Below are 13,004 nucleotides of genomic sequence, written 5' to 3' on the forward strand. Positions count from 1 at the left end.
TCGTAATAAAGTCATCTTATGTCGGGTTGTGTCGTGCTTACATGTCTATATTTAAATAACATGATTTCACTTTGAACTTATTATACAATTACGTGCTTTTCTAATAAAATGTGGTCCGAGCACGATTAGCACTCTAATACGTGCAATTTAAGTTATGCTCATGTGTTGTATTTGTCCAGTGCTTGAAGGAAAGATGGGAAATGTACAAAAATAGAGAGGAGAATAATAGAGAAATTTAGAGAATTCTAATCGACCTCTTCAATGACACTGAGCATTAAGACCATTTTCTCTCTTTTGAAATTTATTTTATCAAACTACTACCTAAAATTTTGTCAACTCTCCATAATTAACCTCCAATTGCCATTCATAATTTTGTCAATTTAGACTAAAACCCAAACATTTGAAAGAGTAATTTATGAGCAGCCAACAGTGGCGCTCAAACTGCAGTGTGCCCTCAGCTAAAGCAAGCATGGCGCAAGAAGGAAATCCCCCATTTTTTGTGGCAGTTCACGTCGGCGCCGGATTCCATTCTCCTTCTAACGAAAAGCCTCTCAGGTTCGCCATGAATCGCGCTTGCCTTGCCGCCGCCGCCGTCCTACGCATGGTTTATATTCTCCTCTTTCTCTCTCTTAATTCGTCTTTCCTTGTTTCTTTCTAGCTTTTCCGATTGCCTAGATTTTGTCTTCTTATTTTTAACTTTTGAGTTCTAGAAAATAGATTAGAGATTATGCTGTTTTCTGAATTTGTTATGAATTGATTAATCCCCAATAATAGAAAATATTTACAAATTTGTTTCATTTTACATGGTATACATTTTGATTTTTGATTGAAGTGTTCAAGTCTTATTTAATCTTCTAATGTATGTATGAGGGGTTTGAGTTCTTTGTTTTTTCGAAGTAGAGGTTAATAGGGTAATAATGGGTTATTGAAAATGCAATTTTATGAAATTATGATGGAAAATGCTTTGATTATTGACTTAGATATTGATTATTTTTGTTGTTATGGTAGTGCCATTAGAAATAATATTTCTTTCTTGAATTCGACTTAGGATTCGGGTGAATGTGTTGATGCAGTTGAAGCAGCGATTCGAGTACTGGAGGTATCTTTTTTTTACTTCTTATCAATCTTATCTTGTGCTGTTTTGTAATTTGTAAAGCTTTGTTCTTCAGAGAAACAATGGACTTTAGTTTGCTGAGATCCTTCATTCATTCATCTTTATGTCATCATTTGAGATTGATCACCTATTTGATTTGCCTCCCAATACTGTATAGTTAGTCCAAATTTTTTTGTCTACATACGAAGTATTCAAGTATATGTTTCTGCGCTTATAATGTACGATGTATGTAGCAATCCTATTTTCAGCATGCCCATCTACTTAGTGAACTAGTCTTTGTTTGAACTTATGGAAGAAAATCAATTGTTACTCATTATGTTGTTGGTTTCTAAAGGATGATCCTAGCACAAATGCAGGCTGTGGTTCAAATTTGACAGAGGATGGGCATGTTGAATGTGATGCTAGCATTATGGATGGCGATTCTGGGGCATTTGCTGCTGTTGGAGCAGTTCCAGGTATCTAAAAGCTGAACTCAGCATTTCCAGGCTGTCCATTTTCGGTTATAGTTTTGTTGATTTCGCAAATTACTGTTTATGATGTCATCTTTTTTAATTACTGATACTTATTCTATCATCAATTTCATTATTCTGTAGATCAGGTGTTCGAAATCCCATCCAAGCCGCTGCTTGCCTAATCAAGGAACAAAAGATGGGACCTTCACTGCTAGGTCGAATGCCTCCAACGTAATGATTTTCCAGCCTCTAGTCTTATTCTATCTTTAGTGATTGTTTTGTTTGAGTGCCTGACTACCTGTCTGCCTGATATGATTCAGCACTTGCTTTTGAATGAACTTTGGATATTTACATACAGTTTTTTCTAATTTTCGAGAACTAGAAAAATTAGTTTGAAGAAAACTAACCATTCAATACACTTAAGCACTTATCTCCAAAACGAACGAGGGGTAACCCCACCTGAAACCAACACATAATAACCAATAAAACAAAAGAAGACTCTTTTGGGCATTGCTACTCAAGTGTAGAGTATTCTAAAGACAATAATTTAATTTTCAATCTCATGAATTCTTTTTAACCATGTCTAATACTCTAATTACCTATTGTAAGTCTTAACTACTCCGTACTCATTAATATCCCGAGTGGCTTCGTAGCATGGCTTTTAATGTTTGTTAGGGAGATAAGCCTTACTTTTGGTGTTCATAGAAGGGCACTATGAACTTTTGGTAAACCGTGGAGGATTTTAGTAATTTCTTTTTAATATTTTCCGTCAAGTCTAAAAAGGGTCTTGTAGTCATGATTTATTTAAAGTGAGATTTTTCCGGGTTATTTAAGGTCTGATTTCACATATAAAGTTGATGGTCAATATAACTTGGTTTTGTGACACATGTAGATCCTCCATTTATTATCGTACCAATAAGGCATCCACCTAGTTTTTATCATCATTTGCTCTAAGCCTCCCGGAAAGGTCTTATTCTCTTGATTATAGCCTTCGTTAAAGTGAGATGATTATCATTTAAGGTTCGGTGTTGTATATCATTCAAATTGAAAACATGAGCCTTGAGGTGATCGTGAAGGCTGTTTCCGAACCTTGAAGACTTATGTTTGAGACTCGAGGTACATGATTTTTCGTTTTGGTGTTAGATATATATTCTATTCTATTTGGCCCTAAGAAGCTTTCATTTGGTTTATGAACGTTGACCGTCCTGCATGACTTACTGCCTTAAAACATAATGAGTTGTGCCAGGTGTCAATGTGCCTTCTATAGTTCGAACAGGCAGTATGGAATATGGGTTCACTAAAGGAATAAGGGTACTTTGGGGCCTGGGACTTCGAGTCTCCCTTTGATGTGCTTTATTTTTATTTTTATGTAGCCTAGCTATATGTTACTCAGATGGAACACTAGAGGGGTGAATTGTGCTAGGAACTTATAGCCAAAATAATAGCGGAATTCAAAAACTAAAAGCTATAAGGACACAAAGTGCAAGAGAGATTTTCACGAAGAAACTCTCCGATACCCAACTAGAAAGAAAACCTCTACCCACTTGGGATTTGCTCTAAAACTCTTCACTATAATAGGGTAGCAACAACTCAATTACAAACCTATTAGAAACTCGGGTCTCACTTGAGTTCCTTTATGAACTAAGGAACTCAAGTTCCTTTATGAACTAAGGAACTCAAGTTCCGAACAATTGTCCCCTCAAACAACTGCGCGCTGCTTCTACTCTAAAGCTTTCTCTCTACACTCAGACTCGGGCTTAACTCAAAGCGCGTACTATAAGTGTTCACTCAAACCCTTACCCCAAACGACACTTCATTCAAAGTCTTTCTCTCAAAATGAAAACAAACGCTTGAAAATATAAACTCTGAGAAACAAGAACTTGTAAACTCTAAGAAATAAGAACTTGGAACTATGAAGGAACAAGTATGTGAAGCTGGCTCTATAACGTGGTAGACAAAATATTTAGCTAATGTAATTATTTTCTAGCGACACTTTCAAATGAATGAAACTCTTTGCTTTTATAGCCCTCCTAAATGTTTTATTCACTACTATGTGATTTTATCATTTTAGGCACTATGTGTAATGCATCCTAGTTTCTTGGCAATACCCCCATGTTCCTAAAATCAACCCCACCAAATGTCCGAATTAAACGTGATTTATTCCATGGCTTCATAGGATTCCCAAGCTAATAGAAACCTGACTAATTGGTTTACTTAGTTATGTAAATAAAGGCATGACTACCTAGGATTCTCATTAATAGGATTCTAATAAACTATTAATTTATTCTAAATTAATAGGATCTTAATTAACTAATTAATTTATTCAATAACATAAATCTGATTTATCTTATTAACAGTCCTAGACTAAGTCAATTACCTATTTATTAGAGACTAGTAAAACTTTTAATAAAATTATACTCTTAAATAAAACTAACCTAAATGCACGTCTACATCCTAAGCTAACTGATGAATAAATACTGACGTTTTGACTCTTAGATTTAAGATGCATACCAAGTTTCTAGATTGAGTTCCACTGACACGAGGTCCACAACACTTAGTTCATGTTTCCTTACATTGAAGCCTAGAAAGTACGTACATACAGTTAGACTTCTTCTCTTCGAGTTCCCTTTCTCCTGCTTCTATTCCGGAGTTTCTCTAGCTCGCCTGGAGTTTATCATCAACATCCGGTAAGCTCTATTTTTGATGATATAAGCACAATCTTTCATTAATGATCCTTGCACACATACAAGTTGAAAACCATTAGTTGATTATTTTAGTTTGTCATCATCAAAACCATATTGGCTCAACATGTATCCTTTGTCAACTGTTTCAGCAGCAAGGTTGGAACTTGTAGCAATGTACACATTACTTCTCTCTTGGCCTGCGTTGTCCATAAAATTTTCAATTATCAAGGGTCTTCAAGAGAAGAAAAGCAAGAAATTCAATAACAGAATCGTATGGAGTTCAAGGAGGAACCAAAGAAAAAGCAGAAAATAAGTCTCCATGCATTATGTTTAGTGTGTATAGGTGTCTATGGGGTTTTACATTGTACTTTATGTGCGCTAGAGTATCTCATTTTAGTTGTTTTAAATGTATGTAGTTTTGTTTTTTTTGCAGCTTCTTAGTTGGTGAAGGTGCTCATAAGTGGGCCAAATCGAAGGGCATTAGTTGTGCTGATACAATAGCAGAGGCTGAAAAGGTTCTTCTAACACCATCTAGATTTAGCTCTTATATATTTAATGAAGATTGTAAATTTTGCATGTGGGAGTTTCTATTTTCGGATGGGTGGGTGTGCTCATTTTTTTAGTCTACATTTTTCTTAGCCTTCACTTTTCTTTTTATGGAAATAGTGGTTAGTGACTGAAAGAACCAAATCTCAATGGCGCAAATATAAAGCAATGCTTGATGCTGCCAAGATGCGATTAGGAGGTTTTGACATGCGTCCTTGTAGCAGAAGAGTTCAGAAAAATGAGCAATTGTATGGTAAGTCTTTTGCAGGTACATTAGTATTGGTTCTGTATGTTATATAGACCCAGGAATGGGTGTTGGATAATGGTATATATCCAAATGTCAAACACACAAAAGCTAAAAGAACTGGACATAAGGAGATTATCCTAAAAGTAAACCCTGTATGAGGACACATCATTTGTGAAGCATATTCAGAAGTCAAAAGACCTTTTTCATTTGCCTTTTACAATGCAAATATATAATGGACTAAATTAAAATCGCTCTCAAAACCTCTTCGCTTCCTTTCCATGAAGTAGAAGATGGTCATCCCGTTATCGTTTATGGGTCAATTGGAAACCGTCTCTCTGCAAGTGCAGGGGTAAGGTTGCGTAAGTCCGACCCTCTCCTTCCGCCCCTACCCCGCTTGTTGCGGGAGCCTCTTTGAAGGCACTGGGGTAACGATAATCAAACTAATGTTGACTTGTTTGCTAATTTGTGTTACTATATTTATCTCAAGCTCATCAATGAGTACCGCCAAGTTTTCCGTGATAATTGAGGTGTTTAGGTGAAAACCATATATTACCTTCATAACCTTGCTGGAATGTTGAGTGTCCAGTACGGGTACAAGGTACCTCAGAAAAATGAGGAGTTGAAGTAAATCAAGCAAAACATTTAGATCTCACAGCAAGGATGATGCTAGATTGAAGGAGAAGTCACATGTTAGAGTGTTGTTTATCCACATCAACTTAAGAACACAATTAAGGCCTGTGTTACTTGAATCCTTCATTATCCTTCATTCTCTGCCAAACCTCCACACTCTGACATTTGTATGAATTCTTGACACTTCATTTTGAACCAAAACACTAGAGTTTTCATAAAATAGCTGAATCTAACACTTGGATATGTACTTATGTCTGACACAAATATTTCAGATTAAGTAACATAGACCACATAGTTTCCAGCAAACTAGTTAATCATTCACAAAGTTGTCTCCTGTCATTTCATTTTCTTATAAAATGCCCTAAATGGAATTGTTATATGTTGAATGCATGTATTTTTTTGGCTTACATGTTTGATCGAGTATCAAGATATCAAGATTCTATTGTTTTGTGCTCTAGATGACGATACTTTAGAAGAGTTGAAGGATGTTGAACCCTCTACATTGGGGGTGAGAGAAAATGACTGCGTTGTGGATACAATTGGAGTCATTTGTATTGATCGTTCTGGACGTGTTGCCTCTGGAGCCTCTAGTGGGGGTATTGCAATGAAGGTATTGTGTGTGTTATAGTTTTCTTATCTTTCTATTTTGGTATGTCCTAAAATGTTTCCTACTTCTAAAAAACATATCAAATATTGTAAGACTTTTAACACATTATGTACACTGTTTTTAGTCTTATACATTTAATGGGAATCATGTATTACTAAATCTGTAAATCAGAAATATTTAGGACAAGGAAAACCCATTTATTTATTGGGCTCTTAAGTTGGATTTCCCATAAAATTTCTAGGACATAAGGAATATATATTGCTTGTTAAAGTATCTATCTAGGTATCATTTGTTTTAGACGTGTGCTTCAGTGAGTTTTTAACGTTATAATTTTATGATTTGTAGACCTTTCTGCTATTCATTGTGAGAACTCTCTTTTTTACTTGCTTACTTCAATCAGTGAAAAAGCATTGGGATTTCCATCTATTTTTTCTTCATAAATGGACTGTAATTATATTTTTAATTAAATGATTGATATTGAAGCCTTTCTTCTTAATAGGTAAGTGGACGGGTAGGATTAGCAGGGATGTATGGTTCAGGTTGTTGGGCATCTTCGAAAAGTCCCTTTGGAGCTCCATTTCTTGTAGGTTGTTGCACTACTGGAGCGGGAGAGTATTTGATGAGAGCTTTTGCTGCCAGAGAGTGTTGCACGTCATTGTCGCTGTACTATATCTTGAACTTTTTCATCCATAGCTAAAATATTGATAACCTAACAATTTTATTTTACATAGTCTGTTCTCTAGTAAACTTGCTCTTTCTTTCACATTGCACCTAATATGTGGCTAGTTGCTTAGTAACAGATCAAATTCAAGAGGTTAAATGTTGGTCTTCTTCTTCCATTGTTTCAAGTAGCTAGCATTGCTCCATGAAGAACATATGGGGCTTTGTGTGTGCTATTTTAGTCTGTTCCGACCTTTCGTCCTAATAGCTGCTTTTGCAAGCTATTTGGACAACTTTGTATTATCCCTGAATGGAAGTTCTTGCATGTGAAAATAATCCTTCAAAGTTGTTCCACACTTTGATTGCTATGACTGCCAGTTTAAGTGACAGTACATATCTCACCCCGTATTAGCTTATTGGAGACTCTAGCTGTTGCTTTACCTCATAGATATTCCTTATTGTAAAAGAAGTTACATCTTGATCCATGATCCTAGTTAAACATGGCATCAAACTTCCGCGAATTTTTGGTAATTTGATTGTCTGTGCTCCTTAATACTTCAGTTCTTTTTCTTCTAAATAACAGATAGGAGTTTCAATGTCTGTTTACTTTTTGAGGATTCTCTGCAATTCCTTAATTGATGATTGAATTTGTGCGTATTTTAACAGATCACAGGCAGGTCCAGCTTCTGCTTGTATCAAAATTCTTCGCTTGGTAGTTGAGGCTGGTAGACAGCAGTGTGCCGACGGCAGTGCTGGGATCCTTCTTGTTCAAGCTGATGCTCCCTTGGTGGTAACTACCTGAACCAACAGCCAAATCTTTCCCTTCTGGAAACTGTTTTTGTTTCGTGGTTATTTCCTTATAAACTCTTTTATGTATTTATACCTTTTCACATGCTCCAGGGTCCTAATAATGTACCAGAGCTGAAAGCGGTGGAGATTGCAGCTGTATATTCATCGCAGTCGTTTGGAATAGGATACTATGCCAGCTCCATGGAAAAGCCCAAGGTGCAAACTCCCTTCCATTTTCATTGCCAGTTATTGAACTTATTGCCATGTGCACTTGTGCAGGGTTTGGATTTGGATTTGGGGTAATTGGGTTGGCTGTTTTGCCTACTTGTTTCCTACCTTTGGCCTGACGGTTGATTGTGCAACAGTGCCAGAACTGTTGCAGATGATAGTAGATGGATCATATAATCATCTATTTGACTGCAATATTCTGCATATAAACCGTTCTGATACTAACCTTTGCCCTGTAATCTACATAGTGAAGCAGTTAGTTGCTGTTTAGTTATATTGCAAAAAGTAAAATGATTGGCAGGTTCATTTACTTAATTCTAAAATACGGAGTAATTCTCCAGCTAAATGCTGGTTCATTATTTGGCAAAGTTTACGTCATATGTTTGCTTCTTGCAGGCTTCGATTATACGGAACAAGAAACTAAAGAGCACGACAGGGATAGATCACTTTGAAGCCAGAATCAGTGTAACAATTGGAAGCTAGAGGCCCCTTGATGACCTTTCATCTCGTTGTAGTCATTTTCTGTAGTCTGTGACAACCAACTTTTATTTTATTTATTCATATTTATAACTTATTTATGAAATAGAAAATCCTAGTGTGAGTCTGGAAAATTGTAACGGTACAAGCATTCAACCATTCAATTATATCATGCCATTAAATCCATCAATTATTGCAGTTTTGATTGCAAACAGGGTTTGATGTCAATTATACAATGTCCCTGTCATTAGAATTTGCTTAGCAATTTATGATGTTAACTCAATGTATGGAGGAATCTGATGGAATATGTTGCTTGTGGACTTGTTTGATTCTTCCAACCAATCTTACCAATAAGACAATAAGGTCATACACATACCAGAAGAAACTTGTCTTAGGCCAAAACATTAAACATCCAATAATTTTCATACAGAGACTTCTGAGTAAAATCATCTTCTCTTTTACAACAAACAGGGCTTGTATCAGGCAAATGTCACTCAGCCCCCCTTATATCACAAGTGCAAATGCCAATAAGAACACAACAGGCGATTCCGACACCCGGGAGCAATAAGGTAGGCCCCAAATAATCTACTCCGTACAATATTGTTCTTTATATTCGAAATTTGTTGTTGTGCCTTTCCCCCCACAAATTTGGAGGGAAACAAAAATAAGTTGTAGCAAACTCATGGTCTAATGAGTGTGCCACACTACCATGTAAATTGTTTTCTACCTTCCTAATCTGAAACTATCAACTGCATTATCAGTTGAAATTGTGCATCCTTTTTGCTGAACTGAGAGTATTTGAAAGAAGCATTGCAATGGTCATTGGACCAACGCCTCCAGGCACAGGGGTAACAGCAGAAGCAACCTTGACAACCTCTTCATAGCAAACATCTCCAACTAACCGATATCCTCGAGGACTTTCTGGATCCTGTTTTGCAAGTGAATCTTAGTAAAAATGTTTGACATGAGAAAACATAACTTAAAGTATATTCTAAATGTCAAAATGTGCTGTTGGTATCAGTTTTATCCCTCTGTTCTGAAACAAATACTCCGTATATGTGTCTTGAGTTTTCTAAGCTCCAAACAAATAAAAGCTTTCAATTTTATTTTATTTCAAAAAGGCTAAACGAGGCTTATTCTGCATTAAGAGTATTATTGGCGACACTTCCTAATTTTCTATTAATTTTTATAGTGCTAAAGTGTAATGTTAACAATCCATATTATTGTTTAAAGATCATAATCGAGGTACATGGATTTCGTGGATGTGCATATGCTGCCAATATTTCCATTCTATTAATAGGAAATCTAAAGAAGATAGGATATTATAACATGTTCGACAATAAGTTATTTGAACATGAAAGGAAGTAGTTGAGCACATGAGAAGCTCTAGGTTTACCTCAACTGGATTGATCCCAACATCGATAATAACAGCACCAGGCTTAATCCAGCTACCCCTAACCATGTTTGCTTGTCCTACAGCAGAAATTATAATATCTGCGTCTCTTATGATATCCTCGGGATTGTTTGTTCTAGAATGAACTATAGTAACAGTAGCATCTTCCCTCTGCAAACAGAATTGTTCGTTCATATAACATATTGTAGTGTAAGTATCCATGAAAAATAAAAGAAAGGAAAGTTCAATATAGACATGGATTTCTTGCATACAGGAAGAATATGAACGAACATAAAGAACTTACTTGCAGCAAAAGAGCAGCAGGCATCCCAACTATATTACTACGGCCAATCACAACTGCCTTTTTCCCTTTTATTTGAATTCCATATCTATGCAATAGCTCTATGCAGCCTTTAGGTGTACATGGGACAAACAAGGGTTCTCTACCCCGCATTGCAAGACGGCCAATATTCAAAGGGTGAAATCCATCAACATCCTTTTCTATTCCAACAGCATTCAGAATTTTCTCCTCATTCATATGCTGCAAAGTCCATTAAGGAAAGCAAGAATTTTATCAGCATACCAGTCAAAAAATAATTTATTCGAAAAAGTGACAAGTAGTCCGCAGAATACAGGGAAGAAAAGTTGGAGAAATTAGACAGTCGCCAACACGTATCTCATATCCAGGCTCCGTTTGAATTGGAGTAAAACGTTTTCAGTGAAAAATGATAGTCCATTGAAAACATTTTCCAAAGAAAAACAGAACTCCAAACTAGTTTTCCTTTATTTGGTTACTTACAAGAAAATTCATAGAAAAAGGAAAATGGGTGAGGATTGTTGGGGAGAAGGAAGAGGGAGGTAAGTTGGAAAAGTGGTTTCCTTTCCTTTTAAATGGAAAAGGTTTTTCTGGTGTGAAGAAGTAGATCATTATCTAGCCATGCCGTATAATAGGAACACCCAATTCTCTGGCAAATACAGCCCTTCTTATCATATCTTCGCATGCACCCGCGGTAGCATCCAAGTAATGCCCTTTGATTACGCCGGTTTCGGCTTGGGCTTTATAAATAGCTTCGGCACAAAATAGGAAACGGTCTCTCCAATGCATAAACGGCTGGGAGTTCACGTTTTCATCATCTTTGGTAAAATCAAGTCCATCGCGAAGACATTTATAAACTGCTCGAACATAGTTTTTAGCGGATAAACCTAATTTAGGTTTGATGGTGCATCCCAATAGGGGGCGGCCTTGTTCAATTTATATCTCTCAACTTGGATACCGTGGGGAGTTAAGGAAAATTATTTTTCACCCCTTGCCACACCAGACAATGTAAAATGGCTGAAAGTGGAAAATCATTTTCCAAGAAAACGTTTTACACCAAACCAAACACTCCCCTAGAGTTGGTGTACACTACATTTCAGGCAAAATCCCCATAAAAGAATGTTGTTTAAAAGAAAGTTGTCCACTATTCTATTGAAAATTATCCAGGAAAATACAGGTAAACACGACAGTAAAGAACCAATTTCTGACAAACAGCACCTTTCTGGTGTTTTGGTATATGTATCAGACTGCAAACACACTACTTCACAAGAGTCAGCGTAGAACACATAATAGTACTGACCTAATAAAACAATCATTTTTGAATCTCTTCCCCAACAAAAAAATAACATCAGAATAAGTTTCAGTCTCAAGATATAACCACAAATTATACACAAGATGAACCAATGAATTCCAAGGTGCATACCTTAGGAAGAGGTAACTGAACAAGTATTCCATGAACTGAAGGATCTTCATTGAACTTGGTTATAGAGTTGAGCACTTCCTGTTCTGTTGTATCTCCTGGCAAATTTACTTCGAAAGAATTAATCCCCACTCCATCACAAGCTTTCTTCTTATTACGAACATACGTTGCAGAATCCTTTCTATCCCCAACAAGGATCACAGCCAACCCCGGAACAATACCGGTAGCTTCTCTCATTCTCGCTATTTCAACAGCTATCTCTTCCCTAATTTGCTTCGCCACCGACTTACCATCAATCACTATTGCAGAACTCTCGGTTGCCATTTTAGCTGTAACAGAAACTTGCAAAGAATCGTTCCATGTTTTCTTTAATGAATACCTCAACTACAGCATTTCAACTGCCATTATCATGATCACTCAAAAAAAAAAAACTGCCATTATCATGAAGCACGGACGGGATTCTTAGTTAATTCAAATGTCATCATAAACTCTTAGATGGAACTTAGAAATCATAGCTCCAATTTTACAACAACATCAACATCAACATGAACACAATTTCTTAACACTTTGAATTAAATCCACAGTAAACCCCACCAATTTCCATAAGCCCACATCAAATTCAACAGAAAAAAATTAATCAATACAGAAAAACGAAAAAAAACTTCAGTTAGCCTTAGAGGTGTTCGATAAAATGCGCCAATGAATTTCCAAAAAAAAAATACAGAAAAGGACGAAACCCCAGATACTAAATTGGCACAAACAAACAATAAAGCGAAAAGGGATGATCTCAATTGCATCAATTAACGAATTTTATTGACAAAAGAAGATTAATACCTGAAACAAAAGTTGAGGAAACATGAGCTTGAAGGGAGGAGAGAGAAGGTAATAAAGGCCTTGTGGAGGTAAGAGGTAAAGAAACCCGACGACAGAAAGAGAGAACGCTGCAGCTACGGTGGAGTTTGTGGCAGCGGAGTGGGAGAAGACGAGCAGTCGCGGAGGATGAACAGTCAGAGAAAATCATAGAAGCCATTTTTTTTTTTTTTTGAGTTGCTTGAGAATATGATTTGTGTCGTCTTAATATGTCGTTGATGACTATGAGGGTGGCAAAGGGTTTATTTAGGGCTTTAAAGTCACTTTTTTAAAAGTTTTGTGTACAAACAACGCCGAACAGAGCACCGTGTCATGGTCATAAGAAGTCATTTCCTTTTTTTGTGTGATGGAAAATAAGAAGTCATTTTCGATTCATAAACCACTACTACCTGTTCACATAATGGAGTTGCAAAGGGAAAAATCAAACAAGAGATAATTTTTCCAAATCCCACATATTTCCAAAGAAGAGCTTTGAAAAGGGTTTGAACTCTTGATTTCTGTTAAAGTTTAGGTCTCAATAGTGGACTTAACTCCTCCTTTCAGGTCTCGTTCTTCAGAAAGGGAATGATAT

At 36.4% G+C, this 13,004-nt stretch overlaps 2 protein-coding genes across 4 annotated transcripts; one reads left to right on the forward strand and one right to left on the reverse strand.

The window, feature by feature from the left end:
- Positions 1–248: 248 nt before the first annotated feature.
- Positions 249–8,620, forward strand: LOC110789138 (putative threonine aspartase). Its single transcript, XM_021993792.2, has 11 exons — positions 249–604; positions 1,049–1,099; positions 1,449–1,569; positions 1,713–1,797; positions 4,684–4,765; positions 4,917–5,049; positions 6,132–6,283; positions 6,780–6,943; positions 7,607–7,730; positions 7,841–7,945; positions 8,354–8,620. The coding sequence occupies exons 1-11, from the start codon at positions 416–418 to the stop codon at positions 8,438–8,440; spliced, it is 1,293 nt and encodes a 430-aa protein (XP_021849484.1). The 5' UTR covers positions 249–415; the 3' UTR covers positions 8,441–8,620.
- A 178-nt stretch (positions 8,621–8,798) lies between these two features.
- Positions 8,799–12,672, reverse strand: LOC110789144 (bifunctional protein FolD 4, chloroplastic). 3 transcript variants are annotated; one of them, XM_021993796.2, is made up of 5 exons: positions 12,398–12,672; positions 11,567–11,904; positions 10,132–10,368; positions 9,831–9,998; positions 8,799–9,362 (listed from the first exon to the last, which is right to left on the reverse strand). In XM_021993796.2, exons 1-5 carry the CDS (start codon positions 12,591–12,593, stop codon positions 9,192–9,194), a joined length of 1,110 nt encoding a protein of 369 aa, XP_021849488.2. In that variant the 5' UTR covers positions 12,594–12,672; the 3' UTR covers positions 8,799–9,191. The 3 variants fall into 3 exon arrangements, with proteins under 3 accessions (XP_021849488.2, XP_021849493.2, XP_021849501.2); XM_021993801.2 differs by having other exon boundaries at positions 11,567–11,892; positions 12,398–12,671; XM_021993809.2 differs by having other exon boundaries at positions 11,567–11,979; positions 12,398–12,537.
- Between the last annotated feature and the right edge of the window lie 332 nt (positions 12,673–13,004).

The sequence above is a fragment of the Spinacia oleracea genome, chromosome 2 (assembly GCF_020520425.1).
Source record: "Spinacia oleracea cultivar Varoflay chromosome 2, BTI_SOV_V1, whole genome shotgun sequence".
NCBI classification, from domain to species: domain Eukaryota; kingdom Viridiplantae; phylum Streptophyta; class Magnoliopsida; order Caryophyllales; family Amaranthaceae; genus Spinacia; species Spinacia oleracea.

Excerpts from the sequence above, each read along its gene's own strand:
- LOC110789138 (XM_021993792.2), top strand. The coding sequence starts at position 416 with ATGAGCAGCCAACAGTGGCGCTCAAACTGCAGTGTGCCCTCAGCTAAA. Across the intron at positions 6,284-6,779 it reads GTGGGGGTATTGCAATGAAG|GTAAGTGGACGGGTAGGATT; the intron begins GTATTGTGTGTG and ends TCTTCTTAATAG. Across the intron at positions 7,731-7,840 it reads AAGCTGATGCTCCCTTGGTG|GGTCCTAATAATGTACCAGA; the intron begins GTAACTACCTGA and ends CACATGCTCCAG.
- LOC110789144 (XM_021993796.2), bottom strand. The coding sequence starts at position 12,593 with ATGGCTTCTATGATTTTCTCTGACTGTTCATCCTCCGCGACTGCTCGT. Across the intron at positions 9,999-10,131 it reads CTGCTGCTCTTTTGCTGCAA|AGGGAAGATGCTACTGTTAC; the intron begins GTAAGTTCTTTA and ends TTCTGTTTGCAG. Across the intron at positions 9,363-9,830 it reads TTGGGATCAATCCAGTTGAG|GATCCAGAAAGTCCTCGAGG; the intron begins GTAAACCTAGAG and ends CTTGCAAAACAG.